The 22631-nt window shown below is 42.2% G+C and overlaps 1 protein-coding gene across 4 annotated transcripts in view; it reads right to left on the bottom strand.

Moving 5' to 3' along the window:
- The window catches only part of Fam149b1 (family with sequence similarity 149 member B1), a 35038-nt gene extending 12502 nt beyond the window's left edge, over positions 1–22536 (bottom strand). For 3 of the 4 annotated variants that reach the window (XM_085828393.1, XM_021182327.2, XM_021182329.3), the window contains exons 1-7: positions 22323–22536; positions 19378–19482; positions 17997–18132; positions 14501–14643; positions 12772–12888; positions 11005–11166; positions 7495–7682 (exon numbers count right to left, since the gene is read on the bottom strand). In XM_085828393.1, the coding sequence (XP_085684519.1) occupies positions 7495–7682; positions 11005–11166; positions 12772–12888; positions 14501–14643; positions 17997–18132; positions 19378–19482; positions 22323–22369 (898 nt within the window). In that variant the 5' untranslated portion in view covers positions 22370–22536. The remainder of the gene's footprint in view (positions 1–7494; positions 7683–11004; positions 11167–12771; positions 12889–14500; positions 14644–17996; positions 18133–19377; positions 19483–22322) is intronic. The other variant, XM_085828392.1, reaches the window with a different exon arrangement.
- Between the last annotated feature and the right edge of the window lie 95 nt (positions 22537–22631).

Below are 22631 nucleotides of genomic sequence, written 5' to 3'. Positions count from 1 at the left end.
GCACACAAACCTCTCCACCAGCTGAGCCCTCTCACTGGCCCTGACCAGGTCATTAAATGAAGAGTGTTAGTTCTGTTCTCTTGGATCTCAGAGGGGAACGCACACAGACAACATCAAACACAGCGAAGGGTGGACAACTCGAATTCACAAGAGCTGAAAAAGCATGCATAAATAAAGTCACATTAGAAAAATCTGGGGGGAGATGCTACTGATATTGGCATAGTTTATCACAGGACCTACCAATTCTATGTGTGTGTGTATGCACAAAAACCACGAACTACCCAAATAACTGAGGGAAGGTTTCCTTTTTCTTTTCCTTTTTTTCTTTTTTTTTTTTTTTGAGATAGTATCTCTCTTTGTATCCTTGAATTCGCAGAGATTCTCCTGTCTCTGCCTCCCAACTACTGAGAAGTAAAGGTGTGTACCTCTATACCTGGTTTAGGGAAATGGTTTCTTTTTGTTTGTTCATTTTGGAGGGGGGGAGGGACAGGGTTTCTTTGTATAGCCCTGACTGTCCTGGAACTCATTCTGTAGACCAGGCTGGCTTCGATCTTCTGCCTCCCAAGTGGTGGGATTAAAGGGGTTTGTCACCACTCCTAGCTTTGGGAAGTGTTGGGTTCTATGTAGTTAAGTGGGTCAAAACTCCTGATTCCCCTCCTTTGCCTCTTATGCTGGGATCATATGCATATACCATCACACCTGGCTTATTCTTACATAAATTTAAAACAAAATTAATCTGTGGTGTTGGAAGTCAAGAGGGGCTTCTGGAGTGTCGGTAGCATTCTATTCTGGATTTGGACGCTGTTCATTCAGGAATATCTACTTTAAAATTATTTTATTTGTATGCAGTATTTGGTATTGAACTCAGAACCTTGCACATGCTAGGAAAGTGCTCTATCACTGAGCTACATCCCCACTTCAAAAGTATTTGATTTGAGGCTGGAAAGATGGCTCAGCAATTAAGAGTACTTGTGGCCCAATTAAGAGTACTTGTACCCTGCTACCTAGTAAATTTGAATCCAATCTGCATTGTTTCAAAAACCTATTTGCTAGACTTTTGCTTCTGGACAAGATGCAACAGTGACAGGCTTTACTTACTCACTTGCTTACAATAGCCAATAAAGCCATGAAACACTGCCGTTCATACAGTGGACAATGGGTAACAATACAATAAATCCTGGAAATATAAACAAATAAGATACGGCCTACAACTGCCTAAGATAATTTCCAAGATCAAAAACTCAAAAGTAAAAGACAGGAAAATACAGCTCACAGTGAGAGGGTGTCAGAAGACCACAGGTAGTAACAGATTTCAAGTTCCTCTACCTCCCGCCTTTTGCCAGGGTCTCACTACATAGTCCAGGTTGGTCTTGAACTCAGCATCCTTCTACTTCAGCCTTTGAGTATTGGCAATACAGGCGTGTGATAAAGCACCCAGCATTAGTCTATTGTTTCAAATTATGAGATGGAGGCATGGAAGTATAAAGATCCTACAGATCAACTCTGAGCTCACGCCAGTGAAGTACAGTGAATAAAGTTAGTAGCACTTAAAGCACAGACGAGACGGATGAATGAGAAGGCACAGCATGCAGGGTCACAAAGAAAACACAGGGGAAAAAAGAAATTTGAAGCAAGGTTGGGGTTTATTAAAAATAATAACTTTATTAATATAGATTTGAGTATGGGCATTAGGGGGGAGGAGGAGAGAGAGAGGCTATTCCAGGCAGACAGACACAACAAAAGCACAGTGGTACACATACCCAAGGCAGCATGAGCTTCAGAGAGGATGGCCTAAGTTATTTGAGGGCTCTGTAATCAGACAGATCCACTTCTAAGTGCCCCAAGTCATGACAGACGATTAGAAAAAGGAAAAACGTAAAGAAATAATAGCTGAAAACGTCAATGAAAGGTCTAGGATGTACAGAAACAGGAAATCCAGCCACTACCACCCAGAAGAAACAGGAAGAAAACTACATCAAAGTACATTGTCAAACTTCTTGACACCAGCAGTAAGGAGAAAATATTGCAAGTGGCCAAAGGCTGAGTGTGGTGATGTGTGCCCTCGATCCCAAGTCTTGGCAGATATATAGGGACAGATGACATCAGGTGTCTTGTTAGAAGTAATGCAAAGCAGAGGGCCATAGACAGTATGTAGGTACTAGGAGGTAAACTGTTGATAGACTAGAGGAAATTTAAATACAAAAAGAAAAACTAGCAGATCTGTGCCCAAATAATGTTAAAGAACATATTCTGACTAGTCTTTTAAATATTTTATTTTTTATATGTTTGAGTGTCTACATGTATGTGCAACACATGCATGTAGTAAACAGGGAGGCCAGAAGAGGGCGTAAGATCCTCTGGAACTGGAGTTACAGATGATTGTGAACCACCTACCATGTGGGCGCTAAAATCTCAACTCTTTGCAAGAACAGCAAATACTCTTAACCCCTGAGCCTCCTCTCCAGCCCCAGGTGAGGTGTGTGTGTGTGTGTGTAGTGTGTGCGTGAATGTGTGTGTGTGTGTGTGTGTGTGCGTGTGCTATGGCAGTTTCCCTAGCACTCAGTGCCATTTAGAAACCCTCATCATGCCAAGCCCCTTCTTTTGCCATCTCCTGCAACTTTATGTCTGTGCTTTTGTCTGCTCTGAATGTCTTACATGAATTAAACAATACATTAATAATATATGTGACTCTGTCTGTCTCCTTTCATTTGGTAGATTTTCAAGGCTCACCCATGTTGTAATAGTGGTTGGGTACTCAATTCCTTTTTATGGATGAATAATGTTCTACTGTGTGGTGTATTAGTCTATCAGGGTTGCTTTAACAAAATAACAGGCTGCGTGGCATACACAATAGACACTTATTTTCTCACAGTTCTGGGGTCCAAGATCAAGATGCCATCAGGGCTGGGCTCTCTTAAGGCTTCTCTTTCTGGCTTGTAGATGGCCACCTGCTTGCTGTGTTCTCATTCGGCCTCTTCTCTGTGCATGTGTGGAAAGAGAAAGAGATCTCTGGTGTCTCTTCATTTTCTTATAAGGACACCAGCCTACTGATTTATGGTGCTGCTATCCCACGGCCTCACTTAACCTCAAGTACCTCACTAGATACCCTAAAAGCACACTGAGGGCTAGAGTGTCAACAGGGGACCTTTAGAGGGCACACAATTTACCCTATAACACATGCATATGTAACATTGTGTTTCTCCATTAGCTGATGGACACCTGAGTTTCCACTTTAGGTCTTTTTCCGACAGTGCCTCTATGAACACACATGTGGAGGTTCTTGTGTAAACAGTGTTTTCAGTTCCCTTGGTAATATACTTTGTAGAGGAATTCCTAGGTTATATGGTAACTTAACGTTTTAGGAACTTTCCACAATGGCTGTATATCTTTAATTTCCACCAGCAATTCAAGAGGGGTCCATCTTTGCAATTCTTTCCCCATTTTGTTTATTCTTAAAAGATTCACTACATTTTAGTAAAAGTTGTCTCTTACCTACCCCCCCAACATACATGCACACACACACACACACACCCTAGTGAGAACAATGAGGCATTTCACTGTGGTTTTTATCTGCATTCCCCTAATGATTAATTTATCTACACCATCTTTTCATATGACTTTTGACCATTTTTAGATCTTTGGTGAAATATCTGTTAAAGGCATTTGCCCAGTTTTATAAACTGGGTTGTGTGTCCTTTTTAAAATTAAGTTGCAGTTCTTTATCTCCTCTGGATACCAGCTCCTAATCAGGTATATTATTATAATTCTACATATGTATTATAATCATATATTGTATGTGGTTTGACTTTCACCATCTTAATGTTTGTGGACGTACATGTGCCACCACTCAAATGTGGAAGTCAAAGGACATTGTGCTAGATTTATTTCTCTCCTTTTGTATAGGTTCCAAGGACTGAACTCAGGTTGTCAGGCCTGATGGGCAAGCACACTGAGTGTTCCATGGCCTGTTTATCCTCTTTTGAGTTAACTTTTGTAAATAATGGGGTGTTAGGGTCCAACGTGACATTTTTTTCTGTATGGAATCCACTTGCTCCAGCTGCATTTATTGGGAAGGCGTCACCTGCACTGACTAATGTCTGGAGGCAGCCCTGTTAAAATCGCTCAGAGTAGGTGTTAGGCTTTGTTTGTTTTTACCACATGGATATATCTGCCCCCTGCTAATCTTTTTTTTTCTCTCTCTCTCTTCCTTTGCTAGTCTTAATAAAAGACGTATTTTAAGTATTTTTAAATCAAAAAGTGAGTTCCTGACTTTGTTCTTTCTCACTACTGTTTTGGCGGTGGAGGGTCTGTGCAGCTCCAGAGGACGTCAGCAGTTGCTTGCCTATTTCCCCAAACACGCTGCTGGACTGGTTTTGCATCTGAGAGTCAAGCACTCTCTCAGCATCTGTATGATCATACTCCCAGCTCAGCTCAGGCAGTTGGAGTTTTGATAGGGACCACACTAGACCTACAGATCTACTTGGAAGTACTGTCACCTTAACAGTGTGATGTCTTCCAAGCCATGGACACGGGCGACCTTTCCCTCGCTGCTTTAGGTTTTGGTCTTCTGTGATTTCATATGCTGGGTTTTTGTTTGTTTCAGTACACACTTCTTCCATTTCTAGAGTTAATTTTTATCCCTAAACATTTTTAGTAGGCTAGGAAACTGGCAGTATAAAAGGAAGAGGAGGATAATTAGAGACATAAAGATATTATGTATGTTTATTTTAGGTGTCCATGTACAATGTGCATGAAGTGCCTGTGGAGTCCAGAAGAGGGCATGAGACTCCTCCTGAAACTGATGTTATAAATAAATGAATTGCTTAACTCTGTTTTTGACTGGCTGTCTTTGAAAACTAAAGTTGCCATGAAAATCAGTCACAAGGATTTGTATACAATCCTTGTGTACACAGAAATAAAAGAGGACCCTTTCCTAGTTTAGCCTCCACAGGAAAACGTAGCATTGGTCACTATCTTGACCTCAGTCTTGTGAGATCCTAAGCAAAGGACTCATTAAGTTGTTCTAGTCTTTTTTTTTTTTTTTTAATATTCTGGGGTAGGTAGTGTAGTTCAGTTGATACAGTCAAGAGATCTTTTTTTTTATTTTTAAAGATTTATTTATTTATTATATGTAAGTACACTGTAGCTGTCTTCAGACACTCCAGGAGAGGGCGCCAGATCTCGTTACGGATGGTTGTGAGCCACCATGTGGTTGCTGGGATTTGAACTCTGGACCTTCGGAAGAGCAGTCGGGTGCTCTTACCCACTGAGCCATCTCACCAGCCCTGTTCTAGTCTTTCTAATCCACAAATGTGAGATAATATTATGTGTTATTTAAAACTGGGAGGTCTGAAATAGTTTGAGTGGTAAAGAGAAACATAATTTGTAACAAAATATTTATATATCTTACCATATAACCCAGTCATTCTAGTATTAGTCGTTTACCTAGAGAAATAGAAATATGTACCCCTAAATTCTTGTACATTATAGTGTTTGTACCAGCTAAAGTGGAAAGCAATTCAAATGTCCATCAATAGGTAAATTGATAAACTGTGGCTTCATGAAATAACACCCAGCAATAAAAGGAATTACAGATGCACAAAGCAAGGTAGCTAAATCTCAAATCCTTATGCTGAAATTGAAGAACCTAACAGAGGAGTCAACTAATTTCTGTCACTGCAAATCAGTCAGCTTTTGTAGATGTCTGTGAGAATAGAGTTATGTGGTGTGTCCTCTGTATTCCTTAGGGTGTTACTGCTGTGAAAAGACACCATGACCACAGCAACTCTAACAGAGGAGAACATTTAACTGGTGCTGTCTTACAGTTCACAGGTTTATTACCATCATGGTGGGAAACATGGCAGTGTGCAGGCAAGCATGGTGCTGAAGAAGGAGCTGAGAGTTCTCCATCTGGACTGGCAGGCACCAGGAAGAGGCCTGGCTTTAAGCATCTGAAACTCCAAAGACCACCCCCGATGATGCACTTCCTCCAACAAGGCCACACGTCCTGATCCTTTCCAATAATGCCACTTCCTCTGAGCCTATGGGGCCATTTTCATCCAAACCACCATATATTCTGTCTGGCTTCTCTCAGCAGAAGCATTTTTTGGGGGAGTGATGGATGGTCACTGTACTGACTGTGGTGAGGGCTTCACAGGTATATACTACATAGGACAGAACTTAGCAAACTTTCCACTTCATGTATGTGAGGTGTCATGTGTGTTAACTGCTCTTTACTCAGACAGTCTGAGAAGCATGCACTGCTTGCACGGCTTCCTCACAGATGTGCTGGAGGACAAAGTACAAACTCTGATGAGCACATGAGGCCTCATCACTCCTCTACCCAGGCTCAAATAGTGACTAAGTTCTTTGCTAGTTTCTGTGAGAAACACCAACTTTAATCAGACTTATTTGATAAAGAAAAAACGTATTTGGTCTCTCCCTAGTTTCTCACATAGTTCCTAAAACCCTTGGCGTCTTCCGTGCACTCGTATCTTCCTATGTTCTCAATACGGATGGTGGCTGGGAGAGTGTGAAGAGTTTCAGGTTAGTGGCAAGGGAGAGTTAATTGACAGTGGGAAGCAACCGTGTGTTCAGGTTGAATTGATCAATGGCCAATTATTTAGTCAGTCATGCTTACATAATGAGGATTGTAAAAACCCAAATAAAGGCCTCCTTCAAAGGAGCTTCCAGACTACTCCACACTTGAAGGTGCTTGGGGGGTGGTACGGACACACCCTTTCTGCCTCCCTCACTGTCCTTTGCATCTCTTGTCTGGCTGTTCATCCAGACTCTGTGTGGTCTTCTTTACAAGCCAGCAAGCCTGCCTGTCTGAGTTCTGTACACCACTCCAGCAAATTGATCAAACCTAAGAAAGGGTATCCCAGGAATTCTAATGCTTGATGAGAAGCCCAGATCAGAGCTTGAGGCTTCAAAGTGTCACATGAGGTCTGAGGTGGGATGGATAAGCTGTGGGACTGAACCCTTGGGTCTCAAGCTTCTTCTAGACAGTATGAGAACTGAACCAGAGGGTACTCAGATGGTGTATGAGAGTCTATTAAGTAAGTGTGGGGATACCCCTATACACTTAGTGTTAGAAGTGTTGTGGGGTGTGTGTGTGTGTGTTTATGTGTGTGCAGACAGGAAAAAAATCATGGTTTTCGCGCTCTCTCCTCTCTGGGTACTGTTCTAATAAAGCATATAAGCCCTGCCGTCTTAGAGCCAGGCCTGATAGCACAGGCTGGTCAATGCCAGCTACTCAAGAGGCTGAAGCAAGGGATCATAAGTTCAAGGCCTGCCTGCCTGCCTAACTCAGTGAAACCTTGTCTCAAAATTAAAAACCAGAAGACGGGTTGTGTTGTAACTTGGTGGTAGTGTTTGCCTAGTACACACAGGGTGCTGGGTTTGACCAGCACCACACACATACAAATGACTGACTGGGGTTTGTAAATCATCGATAGTTATTTTTCACATTGGTTTCATGAGGATCCTTACCAGAAGCAAATCCCTCCCAGTGACTACGTGTCAACTGCTCCATACAGCCCACAACCTTGCTCCACACGTTGTCAAACACATGAGCAAGAACATCCTCTTTCATGCAGTGAAATGGCGCAATGGGAGGGTACCCTAATTTCTGTTTCTCTGTAGCTGCTTCTGATTTGTTTCCATGAAATCCCTCTTCCCTGGAATAGAAGCAAGAGGGAAAGACTTCATGATTATTCTCCCCTAAGCACCACCACTGTCCGTGACACTCAGAAATGTGCTTGGTGCGCCTGCTCCGCCCTCCTCCCCTCAGCTAGTGCAGCACCTGAAGGAGTTCTCACTTGAAAAACCTGGGTTCCTTCTTGACATCTGTAGAATAGATTCCTGTAAGTACAACTAGTGAGGGCACCTGCTTTGCAATGTGAAAGACCAGGTCCACCATCTTCTCAAGAGCTTCTCTATTCCAGCAGGGAAAGAATACGCCATTGAGTCAGGTAATAAGGTTCACCTGCTTTCAACGGGCTATATATCACAGTAGCTCATTACTGTCTGACACTTTAATGAAATGTGGTTGAATTTCATTAAATGTTTGTTCTGCACATGAGAACTTTGTTTGTCTTCCTTTTCCTGATTAGTCCTTAGTTCTTTTCTTATTGATGTATATTTTAAGCAAATTAACTCTATCAACATTTTTGCCTCATTTGTCACTGTTTTTGACTTTGTGTTTCTTTTTCCTATGCAGAAATGCCACCTAATGTCATCATTTAAGAACTTCTTATATGACTCAAAGACTTTGTATTAGGTTTTTAAAATGCATTTGAACACTAAAATAGTGGCACATAATTTTAATTTCAGCACTTGGAAGGCAGGTGGATCTTTGTGAATTCAAAGCCAACACTGTCTATATATCAAATTCCAGGCCAGAAGGGGCTATATAGTGAGCCCTTGTCACAAACAAACAAACAAACAAACAAACAAACACTTCCATATTTATTGAACCTACATGAATTGATCAGTGATATACAAATTTTACGTGTGGAATTTATATTTAAATTTATATTTGTAGAAAGGGGCCGGTCAGTGGTGGCGCACGCCTTTAATCCCAGCACTTGGGAGGTAGAGGCAGGCAGATTTCTGAGTTCAAGGCCAGCCTGGTCTACAAAGTGAGTTCCAGGACAGCCAGGACTACACAGAGAAACCCTGTCTCGAAAAACAAAAACAAAAACAAAAAAATTGTAGCAAGATTAAATTAGGAATGTGACTTTTTCCTGGAGGTGTCTCTCTTTGTAAGAAGCTGCTTGCTAAAGCTATCACATATACTCATTTCCTGCAGGCACTCTCACTTATGTGTGAATGTCAATATCTTCAGTTTGCAACATTTCCCCCCATGGTTCTGGAGTTTCAGCCCAGGATCTTCTGCATGTTGGGCAAGTTTTTTGTTTTTGTTTTTTTTAACCACTGAGATATATAGCGCTAGCCTTTTAACTTTGTATTTTGAGGCAGTGTCTCCCCTAGTTGTATAAGCTGGCCTGATCTCACTTTATAACTCAGGCTGGCTTTGAACTTGTGACTCTCCTCGGCTCGGTTTCCTGAATAACTGTGATTATAGGCCTGTTCTAGAAGGCCAACTTTAGTTAGTAACATTCTAAAGGTCCACCTATTGTGTCACTTTACAAGAATATATTTTGGTAGCATATCTAATAAGGCTGCTGAACTTTCAAAGTCTTGCCCACATCACCTGAAGACTCACTTCGCTTTACTCTCATCAGAACAAAGGCAAGGTGCCCTAGGAGTGCATACCCGCCATTTGTATCACATTTTAAGTCAGTCAGTCAGCTTCATTCTTCATAACTTAGGAGGAAGGACCAAAGGGGCAGACTTTTGATTTGAGAAAAACAAGACAGAAGTAGATGAGAAAGACCAGGGAAGGAGGGGGGGTCTCTGGAAAAATCAAACACACTAATTCCAAATTCCCTTACACACAGAGCTAGCTCAGTGGTGTTTCGTACAGCAGTCTGCCTGTTTGCTGGCTGTAGGGCAGTGTGCACAGCAGTGAGCACAGGAGTGGACATGTCTGTAGAAAATACCACAGGAAGAAGAGATGTCTATAAGCACATAACACAATCACCAGAGGCAACCGCACAGCCTAACACCATGCTGGCACTTCCAGATATGCTGTTATAACTATTGGTTCTGGAAATATTATTGTTTTAAATAAGGGGTCATTCCCCGTTAACTATTTTTGTGTGTGATATGTGCGTGTGTGTGTGCGCGTGTGTGAGTGTGGATGTGTGCATGCCATGGTACACAAGTAGAGGACAACCTTAGGTATCAGTCTTTGCCATCTGTTTTGTTTGAGATGGGATTTCTCTTGTTCACTAGTAGGTATACCATGCTAATTGCTCCATCAGCTTTTGGAGATTGTCTTGTCTCTGCCTCTCAATTCCCTGTACAAAAAGAAATCTGGACTGACAGTCATCTGTGCTACTGCATTAAGCTTCCGTGGGTCCTAGGGATCTGAATCAGTCTGTCAGGTTTGTATGACATGCACTTTACCCACTGAGCCATCTCCTTAGGCTTTTTTTTTTTTTTTTTTTTCTCCTGAGACAGGGTCTTACATAGCCCAGACTTGCCTTTAATCTCCTCTGTAGCTGAGGACGGAACCTCTCATTTTATTACTTAGCTTCTGACTACTGGGATTACAGGCAAGAGCCACTCTTCCCAGTTTCCCGGATGCTAGGGACTGAACCCAGAGCTTTGCATTTGTTGGGAAGACAATTTACCAATTGAGCCACATCTCAGTAATTCTACAACTTTTAATGACTTAGACAAACAGTTTACATTTCAGACAGGTAGCGTGCGGCATGATGAAAGCACTGAGGTTAGCAGTTGAATGAGGTTTTGGCTTAACTTTACCTCAGACAGATCACTTAAGCACTCTGGGTCTCACCTGTCCCATTTCCAGGTAACATATGATCTATGGCTACTATCAGAACACAAGTAGATATTAATAAACATTATTAGCTGATCAACTATGTATCCTTTGACAGTAAGAGTTAGATGGCTGTGGTGGCGCACATCTTTAACCCTCGCATGTGGAAGGCAGAGGCAGGTGGATTTCTATGAGTTCAAGGCCAGCCTGGTCTACAGACTGAGATCCTGTCTTGAAACTAGAATAACAAAGTAAGAAAGTTTATTTTAAGTAAACAAAGTTCACATCTCTTCAACTACTCTTTGATGTTTCCGTTTCCACTGGTGATAATTTGTAAAAGGATAAAATCAAATTAGGTAGATAAAATTAGTCATTTAAAAAATCTTTGTTTGTAGGAAAAGGCAAAACGTAAGTGAAGGAGGAAGGTATGGAGGGACCCTTGGTGTGTGGGAGCTCTGTATGTTGGAGCTAACTGGAAACAGAGTCCAAATTGTTACAAATCTACTTATAGGTGATATCAATAGTGCAGTTTCAAAAAAAGTAGCTGCTAATACATAAACCAGAGTAAAATCTTAAAAGGCAGTACTCACATATCCGTGTGGTCAAAAGCTAGGTACTCCTCGATTACCCCTTCAGAAAAGATTATACAGTCTGCCTCCTCTCCTCCAACTGCACACAAGCCGGAGGCTTTGATGGTGGGGGATGGTTTATAAGAAGATGAAAAATGTAACTTCTTTCCCCTTATACCAAATCTTGGCAGGGAAGAAAAAGCAGTATTAGTGACATATTAAAATAGCTCCCACACAACAAGTAACATAACCTTTGGAACAAGTCCTCTTTGTCCTGTTAACACTTTCCTAAATTATTCTAATTTTTTTCCAGTGTCGGGGGTATCATACTCAGTACCTCATGGGGGGGGGGGGTATCAGACTCAGTACCTTGGCCATGCTAGGTGATACTGCCTGGTTCTGAGTTGTACTTCTCTTCTGATGATAACACAGAGCGTCTTTTCATACACCTGATGGCCATTAACATGCGTTTAGAGAACTGTCTATTTATATCCTCTGCCCACTTTCAGTTAGGCTGCTTTTAGTTTTGCATTGTAGCAATTCCTTTGTCCTTCTAGCTTTGCAAACACTTTATCCTATTCTCTCCTTCTGGTCATCATCTGCATTCAGGAATTTGACTAGTTTTGATGTTACCTATATTATGTCCTAGAAGTCACTGTAAAGCCAGTGTTGTGGAAGCTTGCACTGTGCTTCACTGTAGGGCTGCTGTTCTGTGCACACCATGGTAAGGGCTGATGTTACCTAGGAGGTGGGATCTAGTTCCCCCACAGCATTGCTCTCAACAGACGCTGTTGGAATTTGTATTTATAATAAATATAGTTGGGTGTCATGGAATATGCCTTTAATCCCAGCATTTAAGAAGCGGAGGCAGGTGGATCTTTGTGAATTTGAGACTATCTTGCTCTCTATAGTGAGTTACAAGTCAGACAGGGCCATAGTGAAACCCTATCTAGACACAACTCTTAAATTAACCTGAAGCAGAAGAATGCAGAGTTTTATCCCTGCAGACTCAACTTTTCATCTTTCCTTCCTTCTCTCCTTCCTTCCTTCCTACTCTCCTTCTTTTCTGGCTTATGCTTTAACTTACTGGGCTACCATTTTGACCTATACACTACCATTTATGTTGAAGACAACTTTAATCTCAATTTATACATTAGTCTGCTTTTTTGTGTATTCTATTATCATGAAAACATGTTATTTTCTCATTTAGATTAAAAAAAAAACATAAAGGAAGTTGAAGAATGTCAGTGGTATCCCAGGCACTGTGGTGTGTGTCAGTCTGACATACAGATAATTACTAAATTGCTTATGTGTGGCTTCCTCCCAGTCTAAGAACACTTCCAGAACTGAAAGTAGACCAATGCAATCTTAACGTAATTAAGATATAAGGAACAGCCAGCATTGGGAGGATTGCTGAGTGAGAGACAAGAAAGTGACATGTAATAGAGCTGCAGGCAGGGCCAGCTTATACATTTTATATTTTCTTTTAAAGACAATGGAAATCTATTGGAAGCTTTTTTAATGCAATGTGGCAAATTGATAGGATTTTTGTAGAGACTTTAGCCATTGATAAACCTTATTTAAGGGTAACCTGCTACTCTGATCTAAAACACTTTTACTCAGGACACGCTTCTCTGATACCTCCTAGAACAAAACGTGGTCAAAGAGCACAACTAGCACACACATCTGAGAACCTAGGCTTTGCTGTTCTGTGTCACCAACCTTCCAAAGGAGCCATTACTGCAAGTTAGAGGACTGACTGGTGTGCTTGCATCATAAAATACTTACATGGTAGACTCTCTTTCTTGAGACAAGGTTGTTTCATGTGAAGCTGACACAGCAGAAGGGGATCTAGGGTACAATCCATAGCCTTCACTCGGAGTAATTATCTGCCTACCCAGAATCCTTCAAACAAAGAACACACAATGAAGTACCTTCATTTGGCATGCATGTAAAAGCTAAGCATTTTAGCAACAAATCTGACGGTTCTCCATGGACAGCCTGCAGATTCGGTCGGACGCTGGTTAAGAATGACTCTTCCCTTTGATAGAATATTTATATGGAAAAGAGAAAGCCATCGTCCAGGAACTTCAAATCCAAGAAAAGTTAGGGATGCAGTGCAGTGGTAGAACACCTGCCTAGCTTGACAAGGCTCTGGATTCAATCCCCAGCACATACCCCACACCACACACTGCATACCCCACACGCTCACCCATATACACCTTTCAAAAGAAAGGTTCTCTGGAATGTCCCGACTGATACTCAAAAGCCAGCTACTGATCTATTTTACTTGGCTGGTGACATGATAGCTCATGTCTGCAGTCCCAGGAGGTAGAGGCTAGAGGAAGATCTGGAGTTCAGGATCATCAGCTCAAATGCAGATCTGGTTCAATGCTTGGGTCTGGAGATATGTGTGTGTGTGTGTGTGTGTATATATATATATATATATATATATATATATATATATATATATATATATCTCAGAGGTTAAAAGCACTTTCTGCTCTTGTGGAGGACCAGGCTCAGTTTCCAACACCCACATGGCAGTTCACAACTGCATGTAACTCCAGTTTCAGAGGATCAGACATGCTCCATGGGCACCAGGTACATGTGCAGTACATTTATATACATTTTGGCAAAACATTTATAACATATAAGGAGGGTTTTTTTTTTTTTTGAGACTGGTTATACTATATAGCTCTGGTTGTCTTAGATACTACTATGTAGATCAGGTTGGCCCCAAACTCACAGAGATCTACCTAACTCTGGAATGCTGGGACTAAAGGCATGTGGCATCATACCCAGCCTAAGGAAAAATATTTTTTAAAAAAATGTCAAGGCCAACCTGGGCTTCCTGAGATCTTTTGTCATACATACACAGGCACATTCAAAAACAGTTTTACTCATAGCTAGATGTGGTGGCTCATGCATCAAGGAGGCAGAGGCAGGCAGATAAATGAGTTGAAAGCCAGCCTGTTATACACAGTGAGGCCCTGTCTCAAAAAAAAAAAAAATGTTCAATTAGAATTTCATGGTGTTAGGAGAGGTCCAATAAACTTGTACTAACTTGAGTTTTCTTTCAGCTGAGGCTTTACACACATGGCTTTTGATAATTTCATCAAAATCGTGTACATTAAAAACAAACCAAGCTGGGCGTGGTAGCATACGCCTTTAATCCCAGCACTTGGGAGGCAGAGGCAGGTGGAATTTTGAGTTCGAGGCCAGCCTGGTCTACAAAGTGAGTTCCAGGACAGCCAGGGCTAAGCAGAGAAACCCTGTCTTGAAAAACAAAAACCAACCAACCAACAACAAAGAAAAACCAAATCAAAGGCAAAACAAAAGACATGCTTAGGCCAGGAGAGCCTTATATTGCAGCACTCTGGAGGCAGGAGGACCTGCCTGGGCCCAGACCAGTCTACAGAGTGAGTTCCTTCTCAGCCAACGCTTCACAGTGAGACTCTATCTCAAAGGAGAAAACCCCTAGGGCTCCTGAAGGTTTGGGAAGCAGGCGTGCTACCTGAGGTGAGGGAAGCTGGCCGCCCACTGCTGGCACTCTTTCTGCAGGCCCCGTGTGTTTGCGCTCAGCTGCTGCTCATACAGGAGCTCGTCGATGGCTGTGAACATGGCCTGCACTTTCTCAGTGGCATTCTGGTCAAGTTCCTAGAAACAAACAAACAAACAAACAGGGCTATGCCCAATACTCAGACGAGCTCTAACTGCAGCCGGTGAGCTTCTCTACGGTCAGACGAGCGGTTCTGAAGGCCTGGCGCTTTACACCACTTCATGCATTCTTATCAAGTCTGTTTACGTACTTACGAGTCACTGAGATGGACATGCTTCGGGCCGGACTAATTTTGGTGTGTGCTTTTTTTTGGCAAATTCTTTATAATTCTATATAAGTTTTAATTAAAAAAAAAATCTGTACAGAATGAGTGCCAGTAGATAATACCACTGAGGTTTCTATTTTTAAGTCAACTTGTACTCACAAGTTGTCATTCTTTTTTAATTAAAAAAAAGATTGATTATTTTTATGTGATGTTTTGCTTGTGAGCAAGAGTGGCAGACCCCCTGGAACTGGTGTGACAGACAGGTATGAGCTGCCGTGTGGAAACTGAAACTGGGTCCTCTGCACAACAGCCAGTGCTCTTATCCACTGACCACCCTTCCAGCCCCCATAAGTTGTCTTTTGAACTCTACATTCATACCATAGCATTTGGATAGTTGTGTGTCCCCAACACAGACACACGCACATACAGACACAGATATACACAAACACACACTCACAGGCACAGATGCATGCATACACAGACAGACACATGCACATACATATACACAGACAGATACACATGAGGGGAGGGAATATTTCAATCTCCACCACTGCAAAATAAAAATAAAAGTATCATATTTTGCTTTGTTCTAGAGTTCATTTGAAGTCAGGCGGTGGTGGTACACGCCTTGAATCCCAGCACTTAGGAGGCAGAGGCAGGAGGATTTCTATGTTCGAGGCCAGCCTCATCTACAGAGTGAGTTCCATGACAGCCAGGGCTACACAGAGAAACCCTGTCTTGAAAAACCAAAAAAAAAAAAAAAAAAAAAAAGTTCATTTGAGATACCATGTTTATATAAAAGGAAAGCTAAGTTAGAAAGCTTTCATATCTCAAGGAATTTTCAGATGTTTCTTTTCTTTTTGTGGTAAGGACAACTTACAGAAAAGGATTTTTAAAGTAATTTTTCATGTGTTCACTGTACACTAAATGCTGAAAGGAATGGAAGGGATAGGAAACATGCACGTAACATTTAGAACCTAAGAAGACTGATGACAACACAGAGGTGATGGGACTGTTTAGCCAGCTCACTGAACCCTCCTGATAAAGCACCAGGTTAATTCACCGGGAATAGTTTGATGCCCGCCCCCACCTCTGAGGTCTTTAGATAGAGTCCTGCTCACCTGCTCCAGATCATTTGTCCGTCCTCCCCAGATTCACCATCTTAGATCTCGTCTACCCACCCACCTTCTCTTCAGTTCCAACAATGTTTACCTGTAAAATGCTAGTTTCTTCTCCCCCTCAGACTCTTCTATTTTAAGGGTACATGTGTCTGTGTGAGGCCAGAATGGCCTAGGGCACTAGGTTTTCTCCTCTCCATCACTCTGAGCCTGTTCCTGAGGCAGGATCTCTTCCCGAGTCTGGGGCTTGAGTGTCAGCTAGGCTGGAAGCCAGCAAGCACCAGCAATCTTGAGATTACAGGCACTAGGGTTGGGGGGAGCATCCAACTTGTTATATGGATGCTGGGATCTAGACTCTGGTACCAGTGATATTTAACCACTGAGCCATTTTGCCAGCCCACGCCCCGACATTTATCTGTCTGAAAGTCCCTTTTTCTCTTTCTTCACATGATCACCTCTTGAGTCCTAAGTCTCAGCCTACGCTACACTCTAGAGTCTAAGTAAATACTCCTTGTTACATCCTGTTTTAGCACTACGCTAGAGCACTCTGTCACTCTCTGTACCTTAGGTCCTTGATAGTCTCCTCACCAGACTACTGAACTATCAAAGTCTCACCCTAGATCCTAAAGTAACAATTGCAACAGATAGATACACTCAAAATATTCCTTGAAGAAACTAACAAAACCTGAAAACCCAAACAATAAATACGGGAATGATCATATTACAATATGTTAACACCAAGAACTAGTATATATACTATTCTAGCTGGCAGATATGGAGGCAATAATAAACATCAACATTAACAATGGGAAATGACAAAAGGAGACTACAAAATAGTACACACATGCATAATAACTAAGGGAACTATAGATACATGAAAAACTATTAGAAAGTGATTAATGGTAATAACAATAGATTTAAAACAATCAGGATTCTCTGTAAAGAGAGCAGCTAACTATATTGTTTAAAATCAATATGGTGGAGGGCTGGTGAGATGGCTCAGCGGGTAAGAGCACTGACTGCTCTTCCAAAGGTCCTGAGTTCAATTCCCAGCAAACACATGGTGGCTCACAACCACCCATAATGAGATCTGGAGTGTGTGAAGACAGCTATAGTGTACTTATGTATAATAATAAATAAATCTTTGGGCCGGAGAGAGCAGGACCAACTGGAGTGAGCGGGGTTGACTGGAGCGAGCAGAGGTCCTAAAAATTCAATTCCCGACAACCACATGAAGGCTCACAACTACCTGTACAGCTACAGTGTACTCATATACATAAAATAAATAAACAAATCTTTAAAAAACTAAAATCAAATCACTGGGAGCTGGACAGTTGGCTCAGTGGATTAAGATGCTAGCCTGCAAGCCTTACACTGAGCCCAGTGACTTCACAAAGTGGTCCTATGACCTCCACACACAGACAATGGTACCAGCCCCACCCCCCACATAATATGCATGCATGCATGCACAATTTTTTTAAAATTAAACTGAAAAAATAAATAAGCCATGCACAGTGGCACATGCTTTTAATCTCAGCACTTAGGAGCAAGAGATAGGCAGGTCTTTTTGAGACTGAGGTCAGTCTGGTCTCTATAACAAGTTCCAAGAGAGCTAATGCTACCTAGTGGAACCTTGTCTCGACACATGGATGCTGAGTAAAATACCTGGGCATGGAGGTGCACGCCTTTAATCCCAGCACTGGGGAGGAAGAGGCATATGGATCTCTGTAGTTTGAGGCCAGCCTAGTCTACTTAGTGAATTTCAAGATACCTGAACTTACACAAAAATACCTAGTCTCAAAAAACAATATATAGATAAATAAGTAAATAAGGTAAAAAGTGATCAAGGAAATCACCTAATGCTGACCTCTGACCTCCAGACTTGTTTACAAGGCAAGCATATTTCTACACACCACACACACCCACGCCTACACGTGCACACACGCACACCCACACGCGTACCCCCCCACACTCGTGCGCACACACACATGTGCACGGGGCAGAGCCTGGCAGGATGATGGTCCCTCAGTCCCCAGAACTGCGGCAGAATGATTAGCAGACAACTCACACCATATCCCCAAGAGAAGTCGGAGCTGCCTTCTGTTGAGATCCCTGTGTCTGCGTAGCTTGGAAAAGCAGAGCGAGAATTCGAATTCCCAGTGTCAGTTGATGTAATAGGTGATTCTTGGGTGATGTCAGATTCACTAAATGGGCAATTTGAGAAAAGGGGAGAAAAAAAGAAAATTCTTATGTTTCCTCAGCAACTTATCAGGTGGTAAGCATGTATACAATATATCAGTAGAGGTAAAGGTAAACTTGGAATCCAAGCGCCCTGTAAGAACCAGGATTCTGTATAGAATGGATGTCAGCTGTGTTAAATAATGCCTGTCATTTAACCCACGCCATAGTAAGCTGCCAGGGCAGGTCTAATTAACTGTCCTTAAAATTCCAGGAATCTCAGTTGTTTTTTTTTTTTTTTTTTTAAGATTTATTTATTTATTTAATGTATGTGAGTACACTGCAGCTGTCTTCAGACACACCAGAAGAGGGCATCAGATCTCAGTAAAGATGGTTGTGAGCCACCATGTGGTTGCTGCGAATTGAACCCAGGACCTCTGCAAGATCAGTCAGTGCTCTTAACCTCTGAGCCATCTCTCCAGCCTCTCTCGGAATCTGAGTTTTATTCCCAGGTTTGACCCTGGATATTGCCTTTCCAGCCTTTCCTATGACAGCACGCTGCTCCTCAGAGCCCCCTTCTTAGTAACTGCAGTGATTACTGACTGCACTCACTGTATGACAGCACTGCGTGAACCTTTACATACTTTGTCTGATTTAGAGCCACAAGACCATAAAAAAGATGGCAACTGTGTCTTTTCTTCTTGGTCAAGCCAACTAAAGATTTGTCACTTTTACTGACTAGCTTCCAAAGCACCAACTTCTGATTATTATTTTTCTATTTCATTATCCATTATATCACTTGCCCAATGGTACTCAACTAATAAATGCCAGGAACAGAATTAAAATCACATATCTGATCCATTTTTTAATTTACCTACTTAACTACATATTACTTCTGGTGGGCTGCAGAGCTGTCTCTACAGTTGGAGCATGAACTACTTTACAAGAGGGCCCAAGTTCATCTCTCAGCACCATGGGCAGCTCGTGGCAAGCGTGCACGCGTGCACACACAGAGAACTCTAGCCTCTCTGCGCACCTACAGGTGTCTGTACAAGCGTTCTCTCTCTCTCTCTCTCTCACACACACACACACACACACACCACAAAGCAGGGGGCGCTTTACAAGTCCAAGCTCCAGCAAGCCTCCTGCCTCAGGCTCTCATAGAGATAACATTTCTTGTTTGGTCTCACGAGCACAGGCGTGGTCCCAGTGAACAAACCCTTTGCCATTAGCAAGTGCAACAAGCAAGCAAGCATGCTGTGTGGCAGTACCTGTGAGAACTTGTATCTTTCTCATGGCTGTCGTTGGCAGAGGAAATGTCGTCCAGCCGCTCTGGAAGGGGATGGTGGTTAAGAGGGTGCTTTGTTAGTCCTTTCCTGGGAAAGATAATAAAGCAGTCTTTATATTTTACATTTCCTGTAAAGAAGTCACACTTACAGTATTGTACATGTACACGCATGCCATGGTGTGCATGTGAAGACTGGGACCAACCTGTGAGAGTTGGTTCTCTCCTTCCACTTTGTGAGTCCTGAAACTGAACTTGGTTGTCAGCCTTGGTGGCAAGTACTTTTACATGCTAACCATCTTGTTAGCCCCTAGTGAAAATACTTTAAAAAATTTTTTTAAAAATTATGTGTAGGTGTCTATGCTTGCTTCGTATGTACCACATGCACAAAGGATGTCAGATCTGGACTTTGAGTTACAGGCAACTGTGAGCTCCTGTTTGGAACTAAACTCAGATCCTTGGCAAGAACAATAAGTATTCTTAACTTTTGAGCCACCTTTTCAGCCCTACCATATACTTTTAAACCATGTCTACCACTAGAGAGAGAAAAAAATTCAAGTGTACATTCTTGGCTTTACAAATAAATACAGTACAATTCAGTAAAACCTCGGAATGCTCATCTCCACGGAGAATGTTTGGAGCCAGACCACTTAGGTTTAACACCGACTCTCACTTAACTAAGCATATATCATAAGCAGGTATTGAATTCTGTTTTAAGTGAAACGCATGCACTAGGGATTCATGATGTGTGGGCAGACTCCCTACAGAGAAACTTGTAAGCCTCTGTTTAGCCTACCATGTCTCCTGAGTATGTCTGACTAGACAATTTTGTGGGGAAACGATGCCTGCTCTAGATAACTATTTCTGGAAGATAGAATAACTCATGTATTGTTTATTCCATCAGACAAGCCCCAGCAGAAAATAGATTCCAGAGGAGTAGTGCCCAACAGGTAGATGATTAAAAAATTATGAATGTTTTACATTTTGAGGTGGTCACACACACACAAACCTCACACCTTGCTTATATGTGTAAATACAAATTTTAAATGAAAGTCAAGGCTGGAAATATAGCTTAGCAGTGGTACTTCCTAGCATATCTGAGGTACTAAGTTCATTTCTCAGAATCAAAAAAGGGAGACTATACTGAGACAATCAACCTTGCTAACCCCTTTTTAACATCTATAGCTAGTAGCTGCTAAAGAATGCTACTGCTTCAAAATGGATGGGCTCTGTAACAGCTAACATTAAACATTCATTTAAATACACTATCTTTTCTATGCATTTAATCCTCATTGCTCACTCCACGATGATTCCCTTTGGGAAAGGCTATTTTTAGGAACTATAAAAAACAGCATCAAGAACAAGTAGTACAGTACACAGGCTCAGAAATTTCAGCTCAGGAGATGCCTACCCAGAGTGTCTTCATACAACATGTATTTTTAACATCTCTGGTTAGAAATAATTATAAAAGCAAATCTGGGGCTGATGAGATGGCCCAGTAATTAAAGGTACTTGCCACCAAGCCTCATGGCCTGAGTTCAATCAACAAGACTCACATAATGGAATGAGTGACTCTTGGAAGCTGTCTACTAACCTCCAAATGTGTGCTATGGGCTGGGCAGTGGTGGCGCACGCCTGTAATCCCAGCACTTGGGAGGCAGAGGCAGGTGGATTTCTGAGTTCAAGACCAGCATGGTCTAAAGAGTGAGTTCCAGGACAGCCAGGACTGCGCAGAGAAACCCTGTCTCAAAAAACAAAAACAAAATAAAAAAAAACAAATGTGTGGTATGGTGCATGCGCATGATACACTAAATGGAATTTTAAAAATTAAAAGCAGATTTTAAGTTAAATCTTTCTCACTCATCTGATTTGCTGTTGTGCAAATAACATATTCCTTAATAGATAACATGCTTCTGAAAAGCAAGGAGAGGTTCTCTTCTTTGTATGGCTCTTTTACCAAGTAAAGGCGGGAAGAAGAACGTAGTGCTATCACTTATTGAGGATCTATTACGTACCAGCCCTACGTCATCATTTTAGGTATACTTGTACATCTTAGTTGTATACATAGACAGGAAGGCCCAGATCTAGTTAAGTTTCCTAAAAGCTAAGTGGCAAGAAAAGTATCCATCTAAAAATCTCAGGTGTGACTTTAAATGAATGTTATTGGAATGCATAATAAGTGTATGGCTGTTGAAATTGCTTACTTCAATGAGGAGGACCAATGGGACTTGGTTTAAACGTTCAGGCCCTATTGGGTTCATTTGTGGAAGCTTTCTAATTTTATCTGAGAAACAGAAGCTAGTTACAGCAATCTTTCAGAACTGCTGAAAGGATCAAGAAACTGCAGGTTCTTTTGAAATTGCAAAGTATCAGTAGATATAAGGCGCCAAGTTACAACACTTTACTAAGGGTACAAAGCAGGTCTTTAAACTACCAAAGTGCTTGCTTTTTAGCATTATTTGCAGGGGGTGTGGCGGCAATGTGTGAATGGCTTGACAACAAGCTTTACAATCGATTGACCCTTGGTTTGTACTTCTGAGCTGCATCACCTTCTAGATACAACTTCTAGATCTTTATTTGTAGGATGTGCAAAGTTGGTCTCAATCTGATTTTGCTATTGCATTCAAGCAAACAGCTTTGCATGGTGTTCTGAACTAGACACGTTCAACGTTATTGTAGCATTTAGCTATTATCTTCAGTGGGGTCAAAAGCTCTGTGGGAACAATGAATGCAGCACTCCCTCAATTTAGGACCTAACAGTCCCAAAGGCACACTCTAAGCTGGTGACCCAAAGACAAAAGGCAGCCTCCACCAGGTGAGAATTCGGGATAGTATTTTCCCTCCCTAAGTCTGGGACGGGAAAAGAGAGGACGGGCTAAGGTCCCTTGAGCTCCGGCGGCCCAGGCTGGGCGAGCAGAGTAATCCACTCACAGCTCCACGCTCTGCGGCACGGCCTTCCGAGTGTATCTGGAGATCATCCTCCTTTTTCTCCTCTGCGGCCGGGGCGGGCAAGCCAGGGCGGGGGCCTCGGGGCCTGGCCCTCCCGCCGGCTCCGGCCCGGCCCCCTCCTGCCACCTACCGGCCCCGTCTCGCCCCGTCTCGCCCCGTCGCTTAGATTCCGGACCGCCACCTCCCAGAGTTCCCACTCTATAGTCTTCCGACTTGCCTCCTTCCTCTCATGAGCGGAAATGACGAAGGTACAGCATCTTTCGGAAATTGGCTCCGATGCGCACTAGTGAC

Source organism: Mus caroli, unplaced genomic scaffold, assembly GCF_978045245.1.
Source record: "Mus caroli unplaced genomic scaffold, Mus_caroli_1 scaffold_12, whole genome shotgun sequence".
In the NCBI taxonomy this organism is placed as follows: domain Eukaryota; kingdom Metazoa; phylum Chordata; class Mammalia; order Rodentia; family Muridae; genus Mus; species Mus caroli.
This window is presented reverse-complemented; position numbering and strand designations above follow the sequence as displayed.